Source organism: Mesoplodon densirostris, chromosome 16 (genome assembly GCF_025265405.1).
Source record: "Mesoplodon densirostris isolate mMesDen1 chromosome 16, mMesDen1 primary haplotype, whole genome shotgun sequence".
Taxonomy (NCBI): domain Eukaryota; kingdom Metazoa; phylum Chordata; class Mammalia; order Artiodactyla; family Ziphiidae; genus Mesoplodon; species Mesoplodon densirostris.
The window spans coordinates 30,718,615-30,741,940 of record NC_082676.1 but is presented as its reverse complement, the minus strand read 5'-3'; the positions used below and the strand labels follow the sequence as shown (position 1 = coordinate 30,741,940).

Here is a 23,326-nt window from a genome sequence, read left to right as displayed (position 1 = left end):
TCAAAACCATAGTTATTTTAAATCAAAATAAATAGTCTGAATGTAAATAGTAGTGTGGGACCATCTCCTCCCCCTTCCTACAGACATATTTAATATTCCCCCTCTCTAGCAATTTTATGTGTTTTGTATTTCTATTAGAAAACTTCATTTCTCCTCCTTCCCACCACCCTCCTCAATGTACTTCATTCTTTAAGAAGTCATGGATGACTGAGGGTATAGCATACTGACTGTAGCTTCTTGGAAAACTGGAGTCTCTGGTTCCTCCAGAGGGTGAAATTCATTCTCCACCCAGTGGTAGAACTCTTTGGGACCTGGCTGTTCACTCCAGTCCCCACCTCTGAGCAACAGACATGTTCTACATGTGAGGCATGTGGGCAGGGGGTGCCACGAGCATGGGACTGACATCTTCCTTCTTGTGGTGTCTCGTTCTGCAGGTGCCTTATTAAGTGGCTGGAGGTTCGCAAAGTATGTCCACTGTGCAACATGCCGGTTCTGCAGCTGGCCCAGTTGCATAGTAAGCAGGACCGTGGACCCCCACAGGGGCCCCTCCCCGGGGCAGAGAACATTGTATAGCTCATCACAAGGATCAAACTGTTGCAGGAGCCAATGTCTGCGTGGAGCCAGGAGGAACACAAGCAGTCTCTGTGTTGGCTGCACTACCTGGGGCACCAGCTGCCGCTTCCTTTGTCTAATGAACTCTTGGGCCAACTAGGCTGGGAACCGAGACTTCTGGGTCTTGTGACAACCAAAGCACTCTGACACCACCCCATGCCAAGAGGAGAGGAGTAGATGAGCCTGCGGGTTTGGTTCGAGAACCTCATGAGGGTCTCTTGCTAACTCCATTGCACTGTCTCCCAGACACTGATCTCCATGTCAAGGTGAATCTTTATCAAGCAGAAAGGACGAGAAACACAAGTGTTAGAGAAGGGAACTGAGTGCAGGTCTTTAAAGCCACCCCCACCCTGACCCTGTGGACACGAGCTTCTATGCAGACAGCGCATGCCTTTGCAGCAGCAAACCCTCCTAGCAGCCCCAGCCAAGTAAAAACAGTGGTTACCTCAGCCCAAGAACAACCGGCTGCAGTGCCGGAGGCAGTGCCAACAAGGCTTTTCACGTTATGTCCCTTTGATAAGGCCATCTTGGAACCCAAGGGCTTTGGTTACAAAAAAGCAGCAGTACCCGTCACCACTGGTCCTGCCTCAAGTTCACACCACCTGCTTATCAAATCATCTAAGCTAAAAACATTAGATGTGCTTGGAAAGGTCTGGTCAAAAGCCATTTCCTCTTGTTTCCCCTCCTACTCACCAGTGAGGCACAGCCAAGCTGCCATCAGGAGCCCCAGCAGGGGGTGGGCCTCTGAGCCCATGCTGTCCCTGTATGACCTGGGGGCCTCAGGGTGCTGCCCACATTCCCACATATGCAGTGTGGTTCCAGCATACCTGCTGGTCTTGGCCCACTGCCTCAGTAGGAAGCTGCTGTAAGCCCCTCATATGGCTCCAAAGAGGAGCATCTTACTGATAACGGCCAGTCCCCTTGGCCCTGCTGAGCTGAGAGGAGGATGCTAACCCCCTTGCTTCTCCCCATCCTTCTCTGTTCTCTTCCCTCTCTTGCCCTCTCTTTCTACTCAAAAGAAAATGCCCATCGTTGACTTAACAATTTAAAGTATCCCAAATAAGATCCCTATGTAATTCTGAAGCCAGGGAAATGCTAGAAATTGTGAATAGTTTCAGGAAGCTCCTGCAAGGCTATTCACCATTGGTGTGTGCTTCAGTATCTGGACTTGGATAACTAATTCAAAGTGTCTTTATAGGGGAGAAATGCATGCTGCTTTTTGGCTCTTTCTGTCCAACTTTTCTAGAAATGACTCAGAGTACAGCAGGATTCATGACTATTTTATAAGTTAGCTATGTGAAACAGCATTGGGTCAGAGAGAAAGTGCTCTTCCACAGCCCTGCTCTCCACCTCCCTCCATCACAGGGGTGGGACTCCTCCTCAACAGCTTTGCCTCTCTGCTCCATCCCGCAAGTATGAGTGGGGGCAGTTTCTCATTGGAAATACAGCCTGCATGATACGGAGAGAGTGGAGGAAACTTTGCTACTCTGTTCACGGCATATCTCCAGGAATTTTCTTGGAATCCAGCCTCTACCATCTTAGAATGGGCAAGGGAACCTGTCCTTGGCTCAGGTGGCTGGGATCAGATGAGGAGGAAAATTCCCATTAGCCTAGAAAAGTTCTGGGCAGAATCCAGTTTGGGAAATTACAAATCCAGTTGGTCGGAATTGGCTGTACCCTATGTGTGACCTATTCATGGTATGCTAACTGGACTGCTTCTTTAAACAGGGCAAGGGAAGTGTGGAATATTTTTATATGAAAGCCTTAGTCTGTCTGGCACCCATGAAAAGAACTATTTGTACACCTACTTTCACCCTGTTTCTGCACTCTCTATTTTGTAGCACAACAGAGTTGAATGCTGCAGAGCACCCAGCTGATAGTGAAACGTTTTCAGTGACCAATGTCAGAAGTAGGCTTACTTTGGACTAGCCTCATTCATAGCCAACACTCACCATTTTCACATAATGACTTTGGGACAAATGTCACCTCTTAGTTATGGGGTTCCAATAGGAAATAGAACTTTTCCCTTCAAAGGAGGAATTCTTGTGTTCTATACTGCAAATGATTTCATCTCACAGCTTTTGTAGGATTATAGCCTTTCAGTGCATCAGTACCAAGGAGACAGCCTCACGAAGTCCCTCTATTTGTAAGGAGGCAAATTAATTCATCTCAGTGTCACAGCTAAAGGCCAGTTGGACCAGACATTCAAAGCCCATCCATTAGAGGAAAGCTTGAGAGTGCTGTGCGCTCCCTAGGCACCATCATGGGTCTGCTTTACACCATGACCTCAACACTTGTGCATGTGCAGGGCTTTTAAAAACCCAGCTCTTCGAAGGTGGGGCTTGACACTGGAGGGGTTAAGAGTGTTTGCTCTGCTTGTAGTCATCTTCCCTTTCTTGGCTTGGTGTCCTTCTAGTGCAGCATGGCCAGTGTCACCTGCAGGAGTTATTATTCTTAGCAACACAACGTGAATGTGTTTGCTCCCCACATCTGGGTCCTCCTCCAGAACGTCCCTGTGCTGCACTGCTGTAACTGAGAACGGCCAGGGTTTAATTTATGTCTTCCTTTAATTCTGATTAAAATCACAGTTTTATGTGAAGGACAAGGTCAAATCTCCATTCAAAAACAATCATTTTTAAAGAACAAGGATCCCTTAATACTCTTTGATCAAGCTCACACCTCACAGTGAGACCAGTGAGGCTGCCCTGTCCAAATCTATCTCCATGAGTTGTTGACCTTTTGTTAATCTGTAGACATGTGAGGACTCTGGTCTGCTTTTGGGCCACTGGCAGGTAATGTGATTTTTTAACTTCATCTTAATGTGTCTTAAGCGACTCAGAGATTGGGTGTTGCGTGCTGTGGGTTAGTGGAGCAAAACTCAGACTCAACTGGACTCCATGGGTGGGTGAATCATTATCTAGTTGTTACTAGGGGTACAGCTGAATTCAGCTGGCTTTAGGAACAGGGAACAAAACCAGCCTGACTTGATTCCTGGTTGAGTAGGCCTAACATGCTAGTTGTCATCTGTTGCTTTTCTTTGCCACAGTGATTTGGTTAGGCCTATCCCTAGTAGTTAAGGCCCTAGCCAAGGAACAGGACAAGACAGTAATGGCCAGATGGGAGCTGGTGGCCCATGGGGAAGTCTGGGCTGAGGGACACAGGGGACCTCACACCATTGCCAAACACACTGTTCTTGACAAGTCTTGACAAAGATCCTTTCCCCAGTGCCTAGCCCCTCAAATCCATCAAACGAATGACCTCACACCCTGTTCCTTTCCACATTACCCACTCCAAAGCCTATTTTCATGGCCTGGTCCCATTCTGCTAAGCTGCCCTGAATGACTGTAGTAACTTCTGAGAGGTTTTCTGGGAATTATGAAATGCACACAGAGAGGCATCCCCAGAGCTCTGTAGAGAAAAGGTGCTCAGCTTGATTTGAATCACCCCCTTGCCACTCACTAGCCACGTGCCTTCCTGCAAGTTAGCCTCCCAAAGCCTGTTTCCTTATCCGCCCACCCAGGGACTGTAGGAAGGGTGTCCCCACCAGCTTTTGTGGGGAATTGGCCACCATGTCTGGAGCCCAGCAGGCAGGCCTAGAGTCATGGGGGCTGGTGCTACTAGTTGACACTAGTCAACTGGCCACATGGGGCTCCTCTGTTGTCCCTGAAGGAACAACCTCAGCAGAGAGCCTCCTGAGATGTAGGGGCTCTCCCCTGGGTCCCAGTTCACCTGGCTCCCTTCCCTTTCCCCTTTATCTTCCTTAGTCACTTCCATTTACCTTTGCCCACGGTGCTCCCCAACATGGTTGCTCAGTGCTGAATATTCCTTAATTTTTTGAATAGGTAATCCCTTCAAGTGGTTCACAAATCATAAACAGTTAAGTCTTCCTTGCATCCCTGACCCCCAAGCAAGCCAAGTTCCTCACCCCTTGAGCACCCACTATTAGTTCCTTGTGGATTCTTCCAGAGATTATTTATGCATGTACAAGTACACACACATGTATGTACATGTGCATGGGGTGTGGGTATGTGTGTGTATCTATATATACACACAGACACACACACACAGTTGTCCCTTGAACAACACAGGTTAGGGGCGCTGACCCCCTGTACAGCCTGCGCATAACTTTACAGTCAGCCCTCCATATCCGTGGTTCGGCATCCAAGGATTCATCCAACTTTGGATCGTGTAGAATGTATTCACTGAAAAAAATCCACGTGTAAGTAGACCTGCTCAGTTCAAACCTATATTGTTCAAGAATCAACTGTGTGTATGTGTGTAATTTTTTTTCTTTTTTACTTGTGTAATACCAGACAAGTATATTCAAGGAACATTCCTAGTCATGTGGGAAGAACCATCCCAGAAGTCAGAATATCTGTAAAGGTGAGCCCAGAATTGGGGGATATTTCTATAATCACATTCCTTTTGAATAAGGCATATTTTCCACTGATTGCAGCATGATGAAATTCTAGTTTGCTATCCCAATCAAACTACAATCCCTCCCTGACCCTAACCACTGATGCCCAAATAACAAGACAGCACAACCAGTTTCCAGCCTATCTTTCTGAGTCTGTTGCAGGACACTCAAGAGCAGACTCCACAGCCAAAAGCAACAGCACAGTGCAGCAGCTTTTGCAGGAGCCTGGACAGGCTGCAGCTGCACCTCAGCCTCCCAATCCAGTTTCAAGTGAGGACCAAGAGCCCAGCAGTGACGTCTGGTTACAACTGTCATGGTTTCTTAGGCAAGCCCATGTTTTTGAGGCAGGAGTTTGAGAAGCAGCAGTAACTGAAGGCTGAGGCATCCTTGTTTTGTGGGGCAGATGTCTCAGATGTTGCTAAGCAAATAGGTGGTCAGCTGCCTCAGCATTAACAGCAGATATGGCCGAACGTTCAAGTTCATGAACCTACTCCCTTTCCCTTCCTTTTTTTTTTTTTTTTTTTTTTGCGGTACGTGGGCCTCTCACTGTTGTGGCCTCTCCCGTTGCGGAGCACAGGCTCCGGACGCGCAGGCTCAGCGGCCATGGCTCACGGGCCCAGCCGCTCCGCGGCATGTGGGATCTTCCCGGACCGGGGCACGAACCCGTGTCCCCTGCATCGGCAGGCGGACCCTCAACCACTGTGCCACCAGGGAAGCCCCCCTTCCCACACTTGGTGAACACACTAAAAAGAAAATGTTCCCATAGAGTTTCTCCTCGCCCAACATTTTTTCAACAGAAATTATCCCACCAACATTTTCTTTAAAAAACAAAAAAAATTAAGTTCATTCTTGCCCCTGCAGGAGATCCAGGTTAAAGCTGCTTCCTCCAGGCAGCCTTGCGGGGAGGGGCATGGACTTGTGCCTCTCATTCCTCACCCACCTCCCTGGTATCCTGCCACACAGAACAGCAGCCCAGGGATTCCCTAGATTAAAAGTACAACTTGGGCCCCTGACCTGAAACTTGCAAAGGAACTGTATGTGAAACTCCACTCTTCTGTCATTTGATGAACCTCTTGTCTTTCACCATTAGCATTTAGGAATTTGAGTAAAGGAGATGAAAGTGTCTAAATTCTGGTGAAATTTGCAGTTGATAACTGGAGAATGCTGGGTCATGTTCCTTTAGTAGATTAATGAAGGCTTCCACGTGCCATGGAATGTGCTTCCATTTGATTGGGAACATGAGGAAAACAGAGGGGCTTGTTCAGTAAATGTTATTATTCCAGTTCAGCTTCAGAGCCTAAACTGTTGTTGCAAGACGCAGAGTTTTATTCCGCTTTTAGACCAGGCATCAGCACACTTGGCTTACCGACCCAGTGCTCACTTCTGTGGCTATAGTGTCAGGCCCTCCCTGCTCCAGGGACATGTAACCACATTGTGGGCCCCACCAGTGTCAAGGGACTTGTCTATTCTTCCATGAAGCCCCTCTCAGCTCCCTGGGCCAGTACAAGGCTGGCGGACCTGTGTCTCGGGCCAGGTGCACACCATCCCTCCATCCACCCCTTCCCTCCCAGGCGCCCCCGCTAGAGCAGGAGAGGCAGATGGGGCTAGTGTTAGGCAGTCCTTCCTGGTGACAGCTCAGTCTTCCAAGAGAGTGTTCCTGAACTGTCATCTCTGGGTCTCTTGACAGATCTTTGCCAGGAAGAGTGGATATTAGTCCTATAGTTTTAAGCCCATTGGGGTTTATTCACTAGGTATCGTATAACTCCCTCAAAAAAAGGTTTATGAAATGCTGAACCTCAGGTTTCATAGACATGTTTGTACACTAAGAATTATGCAGCAGAATATTTTTAAACATTCGCAGTTTTTTGTAAGCTATATATTTTTGTATATTTAATTGCTATTTTAAAATTTTAATGCATTTTGCTAATACTCTTGTTTAAAAAATAAGACATGCATGTAATTGACTTAAATGTAAATAAAAAGAAGATTTTAAAAATACTTTGTGCTGAGCATGTACGCACCCTTGTTCACCCACATCCCACTTAAGCCCATGTAGCAAGAGCTGAAGGGTGGTTCTGAACAAACAGAATTGGTCAACAGCAACAGGTGATTGTGACAGAGGAGCCTGGCTTCTCTCTTCCCATGGTGTGGGGTGCTAGTCAGGGGTGATGAGTGGAGCACCAGGCCACAGCAAAGGAGAAGGCAGAGAGGCCAGGGCCCCCCTGCCACCCTGGCCTCAGCACCACAGGTGTGGCTGGACACAGTCAAGCAGTCTCCCAAGTGTGGACACCAGTGCTCAGAAGGGTTGCAGTGGTGGAACTGGCCCACACCTCACCCCTCTAGCTATATCCCAGGTCTGGAAATACCAACTATTCTGTTGGGAGAAGAAAAAAACATCTCCTGGTCCAAAGCCATCCTGTGGCAGCTACTGTTTCTACTCACCAACCCTCACTAGGACTCTGAAGCTCAGCTTTGGCCCCATAGCTTCAGGGAAACTGCTCCCCCTCAAGGCCATCCATGGCCCTGCAACCAAATCTGTGCCACCTCTGAAACCTCCTCTTAATGCAGGTGCCTGGAGAGCTCCTCTCCCCTCAAGTCTCCTGAGCAACAGGTCCCCTGCGCTAGTCCCCTCTGACCACTCTTCAGTGTTCTTTGCAGCCTCTTCCTTCTCTGCACATCTCTTGTTATTCTCACTCTACCTTGGGATTTACTAAATTCCCACCTACATTTTACCCACCTACACGCACATCATTCTCAGGTCTCTGACCTAAATATCCAGCTACCTATTTGGCATCAAAAATCAGGCAGCCCAAAACCAAGTCTCCCCGGCAAGCCTAGGTGCCCTCACAGAACCTCCTTCCCCCACTTCCAATCTCCACATCTCTAAACTCAACCCTCTAAAGCATCTCTACCTGACGATCCACTGTTCCCATCTTGCTTTGACCACCTTCCTTTCATACCTGGACCATGACCACAGCCACTACCACCCCCACTGCCTCTAACGGGAGTGTGGGATGGGACCCTCAGGCTAGTATTTGGAGGGCTGACTGGAAGGGATAACTGCTGAGATGAGACAGGGCAGTGGCTTAGACCAGGGTGGTAGCTGTGGTGACGAAAGCCTGAGTTTACATGCATCTCACAAACTGGAGGTAGTGAAGTGGCAGGAAACTGGGAGAGGATGCTGGCGGAGCTTCAGGGCAGAGATGGAGATATTTCTGTGTAAAGATGGCCTTGGAGATACAGAAGAGAAGGGAAGGGGGAAAGGGGAAGGGGGAAGAGGGAAGAGAAGGCAGTCAATGCCTTGGGACTGGAGCTCAGAGGCAAGGGCTGGGCCAGACATGCTACCTTAGAAATCAGAGTCAAGGTGAGTGCTGATGACCGCTTAAGGAGATCAAGGATTGAGCATGAGGGCTAGCAATATCTAATTATCTTCAGTGGAGAATAAAGTGGCAGAGATAAAGTGGCCTAGGAGATAGAAGGAAAAGCAGGAGGGGTCTGCAGTGTTAGAACTGAGGAAGATGATAACATGAAATGTCCATTAGATTTAGCAACTGAGATTCACTGGAGTAAAAACGATGGGCTGAGCACAAAGCACAAAGAGAAGTCACAGAGGCAGTTTCTCAAGAGCAGGAAGTGGTGAATCCATGGAGGTGGAAGGCGACTTCAAGGCACAAGAGGAAAGGGGGCTCTGCCGGATTCTAGCTGTGTGACTTTGGGCAGGTTTCCTCCTCTGTTAAGTTGTGGAGATGACAAGGGCTGCATGACACGACCCACAAAAAGCAATGGCACAGCCTCGTGAGCACAGTAACTGCGGGGAGAGCAGGCAGGACCCCACAAGGCCTCAGAGGTCAACCTGGGTCTCCATGGGCAGCAAACGGGCTCACGCTGGCTCCATTCCTCGGTCCAGAGGAAGAAGCCAACCTCTACCAAGACTCCATCTAGAAACCTGTCTCTCCTCAAGCAGCCTTTTGAGCCTCCCACGCGCAGCCCCTCCACTAGATCCAACTGAGCCAGCCTCCCAGGCAGTTTCCAGCAAGCACAAGGCAGGGAGCAGAAGGCGGGAGAGCCCCGCCCTGTTCTCCATGAGCTGATCAATGGACACCTCAATTCCTCCCTCTCTACCAGCCTGAAATAACCAGATCCCCCCCCACCACTCCTTGAAAAGCTGTCCATACTGGCAGCCCTCTTTGTCTGCTTTTAGTCTTCCAGATGTGCTTTTTCTACTAGCTTACTCACTTCCATCACATCAATTATCCCTCCACTACCCAAGGAAATTCTGCCCAGGGGAGAAGTCCTTTCCCTCCAAACAGACCTTCCCAGGATCTACAGTGTAAACAAGCTGGAACTGCCCTTCCAAAAGTTGCTTAACTGTTAAAGTTACAGGCACAGAATTAACTTGCCCAATAAGTCTGTAGAACCTTGAAACATGTTTTTCAATACGTTCACACAAGCTAAATGCACACCAGAGTTAATGCACAGAAGATGATCTCCAAGGCCACACTGATAAAATTGTGATTGGATTATAATACATAGTATCAATAGCTTGCCTTACATTTAGCTAGTTCAACAGGACACAAAACCACAGCCCGCTGAACACAGAACAGCTCTCCTCCCCTCCCCTGAAGTGGCTCCACAAAGTGATGCTGAATTTCAAAAATACAGAGCAAGTTGAACAAAGCTATACTGAAGAGCAACTTAAATACAGAGAATTCTCACCGACATGGTCCACTTTTTTTTTTAATATATAACTTTCCTTACTGGTTATTAAGATATCTTGATGACTTAGAAAAATACATTTGTCCTTTCTCGCTTTGATGCAGGTAGTACACAATCATAAACTGAGTAAGTCTCTTAAAAAAACAAGTCCACAAATCCCATTGTGGAAGGTTCCAGGAACCCCTCCCCAGGTAACAATCAGGGGATCTTCAATAGCTCAAGAAGTGCTCCAACAGCTCCAAAATAACCCTGGAAAAAAAAAAAAAAAAAAAAAGAAAAAGAAAGAAAAAAAAATAAGAGCAATTCTCCTTTGACTTATTTAAATTACCATAAATATGATTACTAGCATTAAAGCCAACACAGCCTTAATTCCTGACACCCATTTCCTGACTCCCATTTTGCTGAGCCCAAGGCCAGCCTGGGAGCAGAGAAGCTCTGCAGAGCTCCCAGGCAGGCAGGGGGTAAGGACACTCTGGCACATCAGACCAGAGCCCACAAATGGGGCTCCACAAGTTATGAGGCCCAGAGCAGCCCAGTTACCCCTGGTAAAGGACGGTACCTGGGCCGTCTCCTGCGGAATGAGGTGGTGAGAAGCAACAGGGGCCTGCAGCATTTCCAGACAACTCTGGAATGAAGGGAATATGAGACATGAAGTGCTATGAAGGAGAAGCGGGGACAGGTCACAGAGGGCGAGGGCTAGCTGGGCTGAGGGTGGAAAGAAGGGGGTGGGATGCGTTCAAGACTCGCCTGAAGAAGGGGATGAGGGTGGCAGAGATGTTGATGTCCCTCCCACACATCCCGTCACACCACCCCTGAGAGAACAAGGACACAGGAGCAAGAGACGTGGAGAGCAAGGAAGGGGGTTCCATACAGGATGTGCAAAGCTGAGGTGCCCCAGGCAGCCAAGCAGCCACACCCAGAAAGTCACTGGATGTCTGGAGTTGGAGCGGGGCAGCAGTCAGAGCAGTACTGGCAGAGGTGAGCAGCAGAGAAGTGGACAACAGAACCTCCAGGCAACGTGTAGAGAAGGGCGAGGACAGAGGAGCAACATCTGAAGAACAGAAGCAACTGAGGGGAAGGCAGAGGCGTGAGACAGAGCAGCAGCAGCTGAAGGAAGACATTACAGGACCATCTCCTGAAGTAAGCAATCAAGGCCAAATACAACCAAGACATGACAACCCAAACACGAAACCTAAACAAGGATTAAACATAAAAGAAAATGAGGCAAAACCCATACTGGCAGAAATCAGCAGGAATCAGAGAATAATCGTACAATGATACAGAATCCATCAATGTCTCCAAAGGATGCAATCAGACAGTAAAGTACTGTAAGAAAGAGAGAAGTGACTGAAAAAGGAATATGGGAAGATCCTGGAAGACCTGCTATGGATTAGAAGAACACATGAGGGAATTCCCTGGTGGCACAGTGGTTAAGAATCCACCTGCTAATGCAGGAGACACGGGTTTGAGCCCTGGTCCGGAAGATCCCACGTGCCGCGGAGCAACTAAGACCGTGCGCCACAACTACTGAGCCTGCACTCTAGAGCCCGTGCTCCACAACAAGAGAAGCCACCAAAATAAGAAGCCAGCGCACTGTAGCGAAGACCCAACACAGCCGTAAATAAATAAATAAATAAATATTTTTTAAAAAGAACATATGAGAAGTCTCTGAAATATAAATAAGGTTTAGTCTATTTTCCAAGAAAAGCTTCTCCAAAGAACATGCGGCCACACAACAGAGAGGCCTGCCCTTTCACTCTTTTTTGGCTTTAAAAATAAGCAGCCACGGGGACCTCCCCAGTGGTCCAGTGGTTAAGCATCTGCCTTCCGATACAGGGGACACGGGTTCAATCCCTGGTCAGGGAACTAAGATCCCACATGCCACAGGGCAACTAAGCCCGTGCGCCACAACTACAGAGCCCATGAACTCGCCTGCACACCTCAACTAGAAAAGCCTGCACACTGCAACAAACAGCCCGCAAGTCGAAAAGAAAGATACCACAACGAAGATCCCGTTTGCCACAACTAAGACCTGACACAGCCAAATAAATAAATAAATATTAAAAATTAAAAATAAATAAATAAGCAGCCACATGAATGTATTATGAGAGAAAGTCAGAAACTGTAGAAGGGACACAACTGAGCAAGACTCAGCCACACTCAGAAACCCACAATTACAGCCAGAGGATAGAATTCAAGGGTGTTCACTTTATTTATTTATTTATTTATTTTAATTTTTTGGCCATAGCACGCAGGAACTTAGTTCTCTGACCAGGGATGGAACCTGCGCCCCCTGCAGTGGAAGCACAGAGCTTTAACAGCTGGACCGCCAGGGAAGTCCCAAGGGTGTTCACTTTGTAACAGTTAGCTCTACATATAAAGTGGTTTTCTGTATCTGTGTTTTATTTTACAACAAAAGAAGGGATAAAGTTAACCATTATAGTGAGTTCCACTGAGGACCCAAAATCTACTATCTAGTAAAAGACAGAGGTTGTTACGAGCCAAGAAGTGTAAGATGAGAACAGTAAACAATGAAAGAGAAAGGCTTGAGAATAATCTATACAAAGCTTTCACAACAGTAGACACACTGACTTCAGTGTGCAGACAGGAGAATATTTCGTGACTCAGAGAACCTAAAATAATCAGAGTTCCAGAAGTACAGAGATCGACATTAGAGCCAGAGGCACGAATGTAAATGGAAAACACAGAGACAAACAGAGCCAACAGGCTAACCAGAGAGGAAGTCAAAATGGGAAAAACAAAACTTCATAAAGGGTTCATGTCGTAATTATTATGATATGAAGACGTAAGTTAAAAAAAAAAAAGTTAACCTAAGAAATCTCCACATTCTGCCTTGAAAAAGGTTCAAAAGAGGTAGAAACTCAGCAGGAGGCAAGTTATACTAAGATACAACATTAAACAGGATTTATTTTTATTCTAATATTAAGCAAAATAAAACAGGTCAAAGATCACAAAAAGCAAGATGCATATAAAAGGTATAAGAAACTGCTAATTCAGTACCGATTTACTAATATAATAAGATTAGAGGTAAAAAGAAAGTTAGATAACTTAAACTTTAAGCTTTTTGATATGGGGAATTACACACTTTGGGTTTTAACTATGAACTTAAGCAACTTAAAACGTAAAACTTAAAGCAACCTTAAAAGAAAAAACAACCTCTTCATATTACTTCAAATCCTACTTTGATTTCTGTCAATTCATAGAAACACTGCTAAAGTAAATATGCAAATACAGTTTTGAAAAATGTTCATGATAACACTATCTACAATCCACTTTAACACTTTAAAGAGTCCAACTGCCCCACAACCAAGGGGAGGAAAGAGAAAGTCCCTTCCATAGCTCTGGTTCTGTTCCTCATACTGAAAAACAGAAAGGCACTTTCCAAAATAGGATTATCAGGTTGAGCAATTCAGTTATTCTTTTCCACATAGCCTGTCTATATGTTAAGTTCTTATGATAGTGTGGCTCTAATCCTGGAATGCTTTTTACTGATCTAGTTGTTTTTAGAATATACATCTTAAATAACTGGCAAACTGGCACATGAACTATATCAATACATAAAAACTGACATCAAAAAAATGAAAAAAGAACTCAAGAGTAAGTGCATTTACAAAGTAAGTGCAAACTGCAATGGGGAAAATATAAAGGATGGTTCAGAAAAGAATATGGCATCGTAATATAGCTGGCTGTTCATCAAGACTTTCTTCTTTAAAACTGCTGAAGCTCAAAATTAAATTAACCAAATATCCACCTTACATTAAATCAGGTAAGAAACAGCTTTTGAACATGACCAAAGTTAACCCATATTATACAAGTACAGAAACAAATAAGTACTGCTTCAAATTCCAGCGCATGAACTGCATGCCGTTTATGAAGGTAACGTGTCATAGGAAGTAGGTCTGCTTACCTCGTGTTCCGAAAAAAGTGCTTTCAACTGTCCCTTGGACCAATAATCCAAAGCATATGCCAAAAGCCGCATGGCGATCGTATTAATTCTCAAGAAATTTCCAACAAATACCACCTGGTTAATGTTCTGAGCACATCAAAAAAAAAGCAATTAGTTTTCATCTTAATTTCTGTTCTCTCATAAAAGCTACCCCAAAGAGAGTACCATGTACATAGTTTTTAGTAGCAAGTTGACTGCTGATCAAAAAAAAGTATTTACATGTAATCCAGTTGATCCAGGGCTGCTTAAATTTGATCCCCAGACAACTCTAAACCTACTTCAAAGTATGCCAGAAAATGTCACAGGAGAATACAGATTAGGAAAAGCATTTAAATTAAATATGACAAACAATAACTACAATTAAATAAAAAGTTTTAGGGCTTCCCTGGTGGCGCAGTGGTTGAGAGTCCACCTGCCGATGCAGGGGACACGGGTTCGTGCCCCAGTCCGGGAGGATCCCACATGCCGCAGAGCGGCTAGGCCCGTGAGCCATGGACGCTGAACCTGCGCATCCGGAGCCTGTGCTCCGCAACGGGAGAGGCCGCAATAGTGAGAGGCCCGCGTACCGTAATAAAAACAAAAAATAAAAAATAAATTTTAAATAAATTTTAAAAATAAATAAGTTTTATACAGATAAGTAAAAAATATTAAGACCCAATTCAAAGAAGAAAAGTAACACAAATAGGCAAATTATACAAGAAATATCACAGACAAAAAAATTCAATCTCACTAAGTGAGCAAAAAAAGTAAAATTTTAGATCCATTAAAAGTTAGCAAAGAACTCCAGATATTGGCAGCTTCCTTCCTTGGATGTCTGAGTGACACAAGATCTTACATCCTGTGGAGAAGGAAGAATTCGAACATCAGCAGAAGGAGCTGGAAAAAAATCTGCAACTCCATCATTACCAAGCTGTACCAGAGAGCGCAGGAGGCATACATACCAGGAGGAATGCCTGCGGGGCCGAGCTCCTCCATCTGGTGGTGCCTCCTCCACACCCACCACTGAAGAGGTTGATTAAGCCAACCCAGTATAGATTTAGCACTGTTTCACAAAAAACACTGAAGGACCCAAATGTGTAGCAAATTCCAAGGCAGTTTTAAAGCTGAGCTGCTATAGTAAACAACTGGGCATTCTTGATACTTGAACAGTGAATATGTACACAGGGAAAGGAAATAACATTGCACTTTATAAGCACTGTATTTTAAGTGGAAAATGCAATGTCTTAAATAAAACTGTATTTTAAATTGGCACCATAAAAAAAAGTTAGCAAAACAAACAACTAACTGAAACTCTAACCCCAATATTAGTCAAGTTGTGGTAAAACCAATCCATTCATTCATTGCTAAAAACAATCTAAATTGGTGCAGCCCTTGTGCAAAGCATCTTGGCAATACCTATCACAATTCATAAGTATGATACTCTTTAGATGAGAAATCTCACTCCTGAATAAGTCTCTTATCAAGAATAAATCCATCCAAGGAACAGCTTCACGCTTAAAAATGCTTTACTGCAGAGCTATCATCGGCAAGCAACCAAATGCCCAGTTCTACGTGAATGACTTATGACATAAAAAGAAATCAAATATACAACCATGCAATTTATAATACTTAAGTAAAAAACATAGAATGGTATGTACACCAACTAAAATATCTTAAAATACGTAAGCACAGGACTTAAAGGAACATGCAACAAAGAAAACAGAAGTGTTAAAATATTCAAATAAAGAATTTTTAATTTCTTCATACTGATACAGTATTTTTAACTAAAAATGAGACAATCCTTTTGTACCTTTTGAGGTTTCCTTTTTAAATCACATGCTTATATTATCTATTTAAAATAATAATTTTAAACAAAAGTGTATAAATAGGGATAAGCTATAAAGCTGCACCAACTGGATCCCCAAGGGAAGGCCATTCTTAGTTCTTTCATAGCCCTGTACAATGCTGCTTGACCTGAATGCTACAAGGCAGCACTGTAAAGAAGCTGAAAGCACAAAGACAGCTCTGCTGCAGTGGAGGGGGAGCAGGGTGGGCATTCCTCGGCCCACTCAGTCTTCTCCCAGCTTCAGTGCCTTCCTCTGGATTCATTCCCAGGGACTCTAGAGCTCAACAGTGGGCGTGGCGTCTAGATTCAGCATCGCCATCCATCACCACCACCCAACAGTCCCCATCATCTGCAATACTGGCTACCTTCCCTACCTTCCTCTACTTTTTCCCTCTACTTCCAGATAGTAGCAGTGTTTATCTTGAGTAAGGAAAAAAAAATCTATTAAGACTAATCTACAGGTGAAACGTTTTAACTTTGCCATTGAAACAAACTCCACCACTTACAACTACATTTAGGCACTGTTCAGAGAAAACAGATGTATACAAGGCGGGGCCCACATAGTAAGTTCTGTATTTTCCTCAGAGCAACTAAAAAAATCCATGTCCCCTTACTTCATTAAGGGCACACATTCTTGCTATTGAGCCAATGTTGTTGGTGATTGTGATCAAAGTCGCTCTGGCAAGGTCCTCTTTACTCACAGCTTCTCGCTTCTCCTTGCTCATCATGTTTCCAAAGCTATGATGGAAAAAAAATATCTCATTGCTAACCCAAAGGCAACACAGCTCAACAGAACTTAATGTTACTTTACTAAGACAAAAGTAACTTTCAGGGCACCACTGTTCAAATATTCAAACATTTTATTACAAAATAACAGAGCATCTGCTCAAATAGAAATGCAACTTCAAGAACTCAAGCATTCTTTTTTTTTAAATAATAGGACACAGAATTTTATTTTAGTTTAGTTTTTAGTTTTTTCCTCAAATATTTTTTAATGAACTTTTATTTTATTTTATTTTATTTATTTTATTTTATTTTTGGTCACGCTGCATGGCTTGTGGGATCTTAGTTCCCTGGCCAGGGATCAAACCCATGGTCCCTGCAGTGGAAGCTCGGACTCCTAACCACTGGACTGCCAAGGAATTCCCACACCTCAAGCATTCTGAATGAGCAAATGGCTTTCCCTGTGGTTTCCACTGAAATCTAGCTTTGATGCCACGTATTTGCACATTCAGATCCATTGAAGGCACCATGCTCCTTCTGCAACCAGGCTAAGTTTCAGGAAGATGCCTCAATTAGCAATTTGCCCCCAACTGCACAGCTGTTCCACTCAGCTCAATGGTCACATTCATATCTGGTAAACTGCTTTATCTGACAGCTGAGTCCCTGAGTAAACTATTTAAGAGTTTCAGATTTCCCCAGAAGATCAGGTATTTCAAAGTTCCTGACCAGCAGAATTGATATATAAATAACTATGACCTGATCACAAACCCAACCAATCAGAAAAGGAAGTGATTATCATTGAGCAGATGCTACAAACATAGAAAATGAAATCTACAGCATTTACAAAGTACCTAAAATGAGTAAACAAACATGTATATGAGTGCCTTTTCTATTATTAAAAACCATGTGCCCCAATACACAAAAAAGCAACTGTATTTCTAAACAATCCAAAAATGAAATTAAGAAAACAATTCCATTTATAATAGCATCAAAGAGACTAAAATGCTTAGGAATATATTTAACAAGAGAATAACACTTGTACACTGAAAACTACAAAACATTGGTAAATGACAGCAATGATCTAAATGGAAAGACATTCTATCTTCTTGGGTCAGAAGACCTGATAGTGTTAGGATGGAAATACTTTCCAAAGTGACCTAACAGACTCAACACAATCCCTGTCAAAATCCCAGTTGCCTTTTGGTGCAGATTATCAACAAGCTGATCCTAAAATTCACATGGAATGTCAAGGGACCCAGGTTAGCCAAAACAATCTTGAAAAAGAAGGTTAAGTTGAAGGACTCACTTTTCTCAGTCTCAAAACTTAGTACTACAAAGCTACAGTAATCAAAGCAGTGTGGTACTGGCATAAGGATAGAAATATAGATCAATGCAATAGAAATGAGAGTCCAAAAATAAACCCATACATTTATGGTCAAGTGATTTTCAACAAAGGGGCCGAGAGAATTCAATGGGGAAATAATAGGCTATCCAACAAATGGTGCTGGGACAACTATATATCCTATATAGTCACATGCAAAAGAATGAATCTGAACCTCTACCTCACACCACACACAAAAATGAACTCAAAATGGATCATAGACCTAAATGTAAGAGCTAAAACTATAAAATGCTGGGCTTCCCTGGTGGTGCAGTGGTTGAGAGTCCGCCTGCCGATGCAGGGGACACGGGTTCGTGCCCCGGTCCGGGAAGATCCCACATGCCGCGGAGCGGCTGGGCCCATGAGCCATGGCCGCTGAGCCTGCGCATCCGGAGCCTGTGCTCCACAACGGGAGAAGCCACAACAGTGAGAGGCCCGCGTACCACAAAAAAAAAAAAAAAAAAAACTATAAAATGCTTAGAAAAAAATACAGAAGTCAGTCTTCATGATCTTAGGTTAGGCAATGATTTCTTATACATGACATCAAAAGCACAAGTGATGAAAGAGAAGATAGATAAGAATGAGTTCATCAAAATTTAAAACTTCTAAGCTGCAAAGGCCACCATCAAGAAGTGAAAAGACAACCAACAGACTGGGAGAAAATATTTGCAAATTATATACTTGATAAAGGACCTGTATCCAAAACATATAAGAACTCTTACAATTCAATAATAAAAAGACAAAGAATCCAACTAAAAAATGAGCAAAGACTTGAACAGACATTTCTCCAAAGAAAATAAAGAGCCAATAAGTACATTAAAAGATGTTCAACACCATCAGTCATCAGGGAAGTGCAAATCAAAATAAGAGATCCCCTTACACCTATTAAGGCAATTAAAACCCAAAAGACAGACAATAACAAGTATTGGCAAGGATGTAGAGAATTTAACTCTCATATACTGCTGGTGAAACTGTAAAATGGTACAGCCACTTTGGACAACAGTCTGACAGTTCCTCAAAAGATTAAACACTGAGTTACCACATGACCCAGCAATTCCACTCCTAGGTATATACCCAAGAGAATTAAAAACATATGTCCACACAAAGACTTGTACATGAATGTTTATAGCCCCATTATTCATAATAAACCAAAGAGTTGAAGCAACACAAAAGATAATCAACTGATAAATGGATAAATACAACACTGTATATCCATACAAATAATATTATTCTGCAGTAAAAAGGAACAAAGTACTGATTCATGCTACTACGTGGATGAACCTTGAAAATATTATGCTGAGTGAAAGAACCCAGTCACAAAAATCACATATTTTATGATGCCACAGAGAGACAGAAAACAGACTAGTGTTTACTAGGGACTGTGGGTGGGGGAATGGAGAGTGACAGCTAACAGATACAAGGTTTCTTTCTGGAATGATGAAAATGTTCCAAAATTGTATTTTGAAGATGGCTGAAAAATTCTATAAATATACTAGAAACTACTAAATTGCACACTTTAAACAGGTGACTTCATAGTATGTAAAGCTATTTAAAGGGTAAAAGATATACCCAATACTTAATATTTGATTCCTGTATTCTTTTTTAATTGGGGTATAACTAATTTAAAATGCTGTGTTAGTTTCAGGTATACAGCAAAGTGAATCTGTTATACAAATAAATATAGCCACTCTTTTTTAGATTCTTTTCCCATATAAGCCATTACAGAGTATTGAATAGAGTTCCCTGTGCTAATAAGGACCTACTAATAAGTAGGTCCTTATTAGTCATCTGTTTTATATATAGTAGTGTGTATGTGTCAATCCCAATCTTCCAATTCTTCCTCCTCCACCCCTTACCCCCACCCCGTAACCATAGGTTTATTTTCTACATCTGTAACTCTATTTTGGTTTTGTAGATAAGTTCATTTGTAGCCTTTTTTAAGATTCCATATATAAAGTGATATCATATGGTATTTGTCCTCCTCTGTCTGACTTACTTCACTCAGTATAAGAATCTCTAGGTCCATCCACCCATGTTGCTGCAAATGGCATTATTTTGTTCTTCTTTATGGCTGATAATATTCTACTGTATTACCTTGTATTTCTTAGAGCACACACGTCCCTTTCCCTTACCTTGAAGCCACAGCCCAGCCTGGCAGTCCAAACCTCTCATAGTCCCCTCCATAAATGTCTCGTACTAGTTTATCCACTTTGGTGCTATCTCCACGTGATGCCATTTCAAGAGCTTCTTCAAATGTGGTACAGCCAGTAAGAAGACAGCAAAGACCAAAAAAAGTTCCTCCTCCAAGACTGTGATTAAAAACAAACATAGTATTATAACATTTTTCAAAATAAGAACAGGAAGGTAATATTTATGAATCCAAAACCATATTCATGTATCAACCCACTCTTGCCCCATCCCAATCATGCAGATGCCACTAAGTAGGAAACAAGTCTGTGAAAAGATAAAAATAAAGTGTCTAATGGACACCTTGAAGATACCATATTCACATAAGCCAAGCAAACAAAGCAGCAAAACACAGGGCCTGCCTCTTTACCCATGTCCCCAATGCAGTCTGGGCACCTGCTGAATACTAGGAGCCTCAGGTGCAGATCAGCCCACCAGGGCCATGGTGGAACTTCTTCCCTTTCTCTCTCCAAGTGCAAGCCCTGAGTCATCCTCATCCAAGCATCTTGTCACCCTGGGTCATCAGCCCCCCTTACCCGACTAGAACTCCTCCATGAATGTGTTTTCTCTCCCAAAATTACTCCTCTCATTCTTTAACTGACACCTGTTCAAAAACTTGTTTATCCCAATCCCCAGCTCCTGTTTTCCCTCAAGTGATCGCTGATCCTTAAACCAAAAGGTATTCATTCTCATCTGCCACCTAATCCTCCCTTTTCAGACTACCCTCCCCCAAACATATTTCTACTGCTCAGTACCTCAACTTCTAGATCTCACGACATCCCCTGGCCATGTGTATGTGTGAATACATGTAAAATCTAAACTAGTTCAAAGCTGGGATCTTGCCTCGCCTTCTCCTTAGAAATGCTACCTAGTAGCTTTGGTTACTTTATGGTATATGCACACTGTAACACTATCTGAGGGCAGGGACCTTGGGCTCAGTGAGTCTGCTGATGAGATATTTTATGAAACTATGGTAGTGAAATCTTCAGCAATAGAGATTAAAGAAAAGTAGATCATGAAATCAGAATTTCTAAAGAGAAACAATATTTGCTTGCATAATCCTAGAGAAACATATCTCTCACATAATTTTAACAGGTTCTTGAAGATGTTCTTACATGCAGCACCTGAAAACTCAGTTTTAACCCATTATGATATCAAGAATAAACAATGACCTTTATAAAAGACCTACCTGGTACCTGTGACCCGCTTATAATTATCTTTGGAATATACTGCTAAGATGCTAACCCCAGAGCCAATGTTCACCAGGAGCAGAGGGTATGGATTTCTCAAATCAAATGGTAACTTCTGACATTTTTCGGAATCAGCAGGGTTTTCAAAGTAATAGCACTGTGACCGTCCATTGAATCCAACTGAGTCAATGTATAAAATTCCTTTTATTAAGCAATCTAGTTCATCAAGTTTGCAAAGCTGAAGATCACCTATCTGTAATGAAATAAAAATGTATTCAGATTTTTTTAACAAGCCAAGCAGAAATAAAAACTGTTTAATAAGGCATTCCCCTCTACATAAGACAAACCATAAAAGTGCTCATGGATGTGTACTATTTGTGCTTGCTTTACAAAACAGATCTGGAGACAACAAATATAGGGATGGACTGACAAGACAGAATTCTGCTCCCACAGACCCAATACACTCAAACCACCGCAGCAGCTGGAGAAATGTGCCAAAACCCAAGCAGAAAACAAGATGTCTGCTTACGGGGACCATGAGGCAGAAGCCCAGCTGAGGGCACAGCCCCATCAGAAAGCAGACTCTAAGAAGTCTAAATGATGCAAGGACCTGGAAACACATGGCAGGAGCCACAAGGAATCCAACATCTACCTTCCAAAGACCATCTTCAAGGATATAGAGCAGTATCAAAGTAGGCCACACTTTATTATTAATAATCTGCAGCCAAAGGACCGAAAGTGTCCAATTAGAAAGTAAAATACTTCACTATTTAAACTGATTACAGCCTCAAGGGATGGGGGAGTTTAGCAGAATCAAAATTTAAAACACTGTTATCAACTTAATTTCATTTAAATAATTAATAAAGGGACGATTAAATTATTATTCATATTATGGAACACTGTATAGCAATTAAGAATGAAGAGGATCTTTATACAAACATACATATATATCAATATATATACTTTTTTTTTTTTGGCCGCGCCACAAAGCATGCAGGATGTTACTTCCCCGACCAGGGATCGAACCCGTGCCCCCTACAGTGGAAGTGCAGTCTTCACCACTGGACCTCCAGGGAAGTCCCAAGAATGAAGAGGATCTTTATTCAATTAAGAATTGAAGTGAGAAGAACTCCAAGACATGTTTTTAGTCAAAAAAAAAAAAAAAAAAACAAGCTGAGAAATATTTTATATTTGCCTTATTTTAAAACCATATTTATATGCACGTGTATGTGTCATACACAGTCATGCACAGAAAAACTAAAAAGATACATAAACTTTTAACCGTGGTAACTTTGCAGAGATGATATAAAGCAACTTTCACTTTTTACTCTATGAACTTCTACCCCATTTGAATGCTACCAGCATTATCTACCTACTCAATATATGTGACAAATACAAAGATGCCTCAACCCCCTAAAGCACCTATTTCTGTTTAAAACCAAGTTTAGCCCTGCAAGTCCTCCCCCTTTAATTCAACTCTCATTTGATTACATTATACTCAATTTATTTTGATCCAAAGGAGATGGAAGTTAATAGGTAACTTCATCTTAATCCTTAAGTAATCCCTAATTACGAATATTAAATTACTCCTCTGAGGAAACCCAAGCCTTGAAAATGTTCATCACTGTCCTTATTTTATCTGCCCATGCCCTCCCTGCAACAATGAATTCAATTCTGATTTCCTGACACTTGAATCTCAAGTGCCAGCATTTTCATGTCAAAGCAAAATCATCTTACACTGGTAGCCTACTGGAATAAAAGTAGTTTTCTGCCATTGTATGTCAAACCAATACCTCCTTTTCTTTCCCATAATTCATGTTACCTGAAGTGCCCTGCTGTGCTATTAATCCTAATGAATCCCAGCCTAATTGACAGAGTAAGATGACCAAATATGCAAGTTATTTCACTAACTCAAGTTACTCATAATTATGTGTTGCACCCATAAGCAAACTCAATACAATGTGAGGAAATCTGATTCACATTAAAAGAGAAACAGGGTAAGCTCCGTATTTTTAAAAATACTTCACTGTGGTTTATTAGATAATAGTTACTCCAGATGCACAAAAAGGATTTGTTAGGCATTTCATTTTCCCCCAGTTTTCAAGGACGGCGCTGGTGCATACAGATGAGAAATCCCAACAGCCTAAGAGCCAATCCCTAAAGTCTAAAATCTACTCTGCACCTCTCCTTGGATTAGCACACAGCACACAACCTCTGGTAACAGCCCAAATGGTATTCAAACATGTTCCAAAGGCATCTCTACAGGGTCCCAGAAATCGAGAGGTTTTCTCCTCTGCCCATCAGTTAT

General features: G+C 42.9%; 2 protein-coding genes across 5 annotated transcripts in view; one reads left to right on the top strand and one right to left on the bottom strand.

The window, feature by feature from the left end:
* Positions 1-5,562, top strand: part of RNF24 (ring finger protein 24) — a 141,430-nt gene extending 135,868 nt beyond the window's left edge. For both annotated transcript variants that reach the window (XM_060078189.1, XM_060078188.1), the window contains one exon: positions 435-5,562. In XM_060078189.1, the coding sequence (XP_059934172.1) occupies positions 435-573 (139 nt within the window). In that variant the 3' untranslated portion in view covers positions 574-5,562. The remainder of the gene's footprint in view (positions 1-434) is intronic.
* Positions 5,563-7,322: 1,760 nt separating this feature from the next.
* PANK2 (pantothenate kinase 2) overlaps positions 7,323-23,326 on the bottom strand; it is a 29,813-nt gene continuing 13,809 nt past the window's right edge. For all 3 annotated transcript variants that reach the window (XM_060079137.1, XM_060079138.1, XM_060079139.1), the window contains 5 exons: positions 21,018-21,271; positions 19,774-19,950; positions 16,152-16,275; positions 13,674-13,799; positions 7,323-9,994 (listed from right to left, as the gene is read on the bottom strand). In XM_060079137.1, the coding sequence (XP_059935120.1) occupies positions 9,944-9,994; positions 13,674-13,799; positions 16,152-16,275; positions 19,774-19,950; positions 21,018-21,271 (732 nt within the window). In that variant the 3' untranslated portion in view covers positions 7,323-9,943. The remainder of the gene's footprint in view (positions 9,995-13,673; positions 13,800-16,151; positions 16,276-19,773; positions 19,951-21,017; positions 21,272-23,326) is intronic.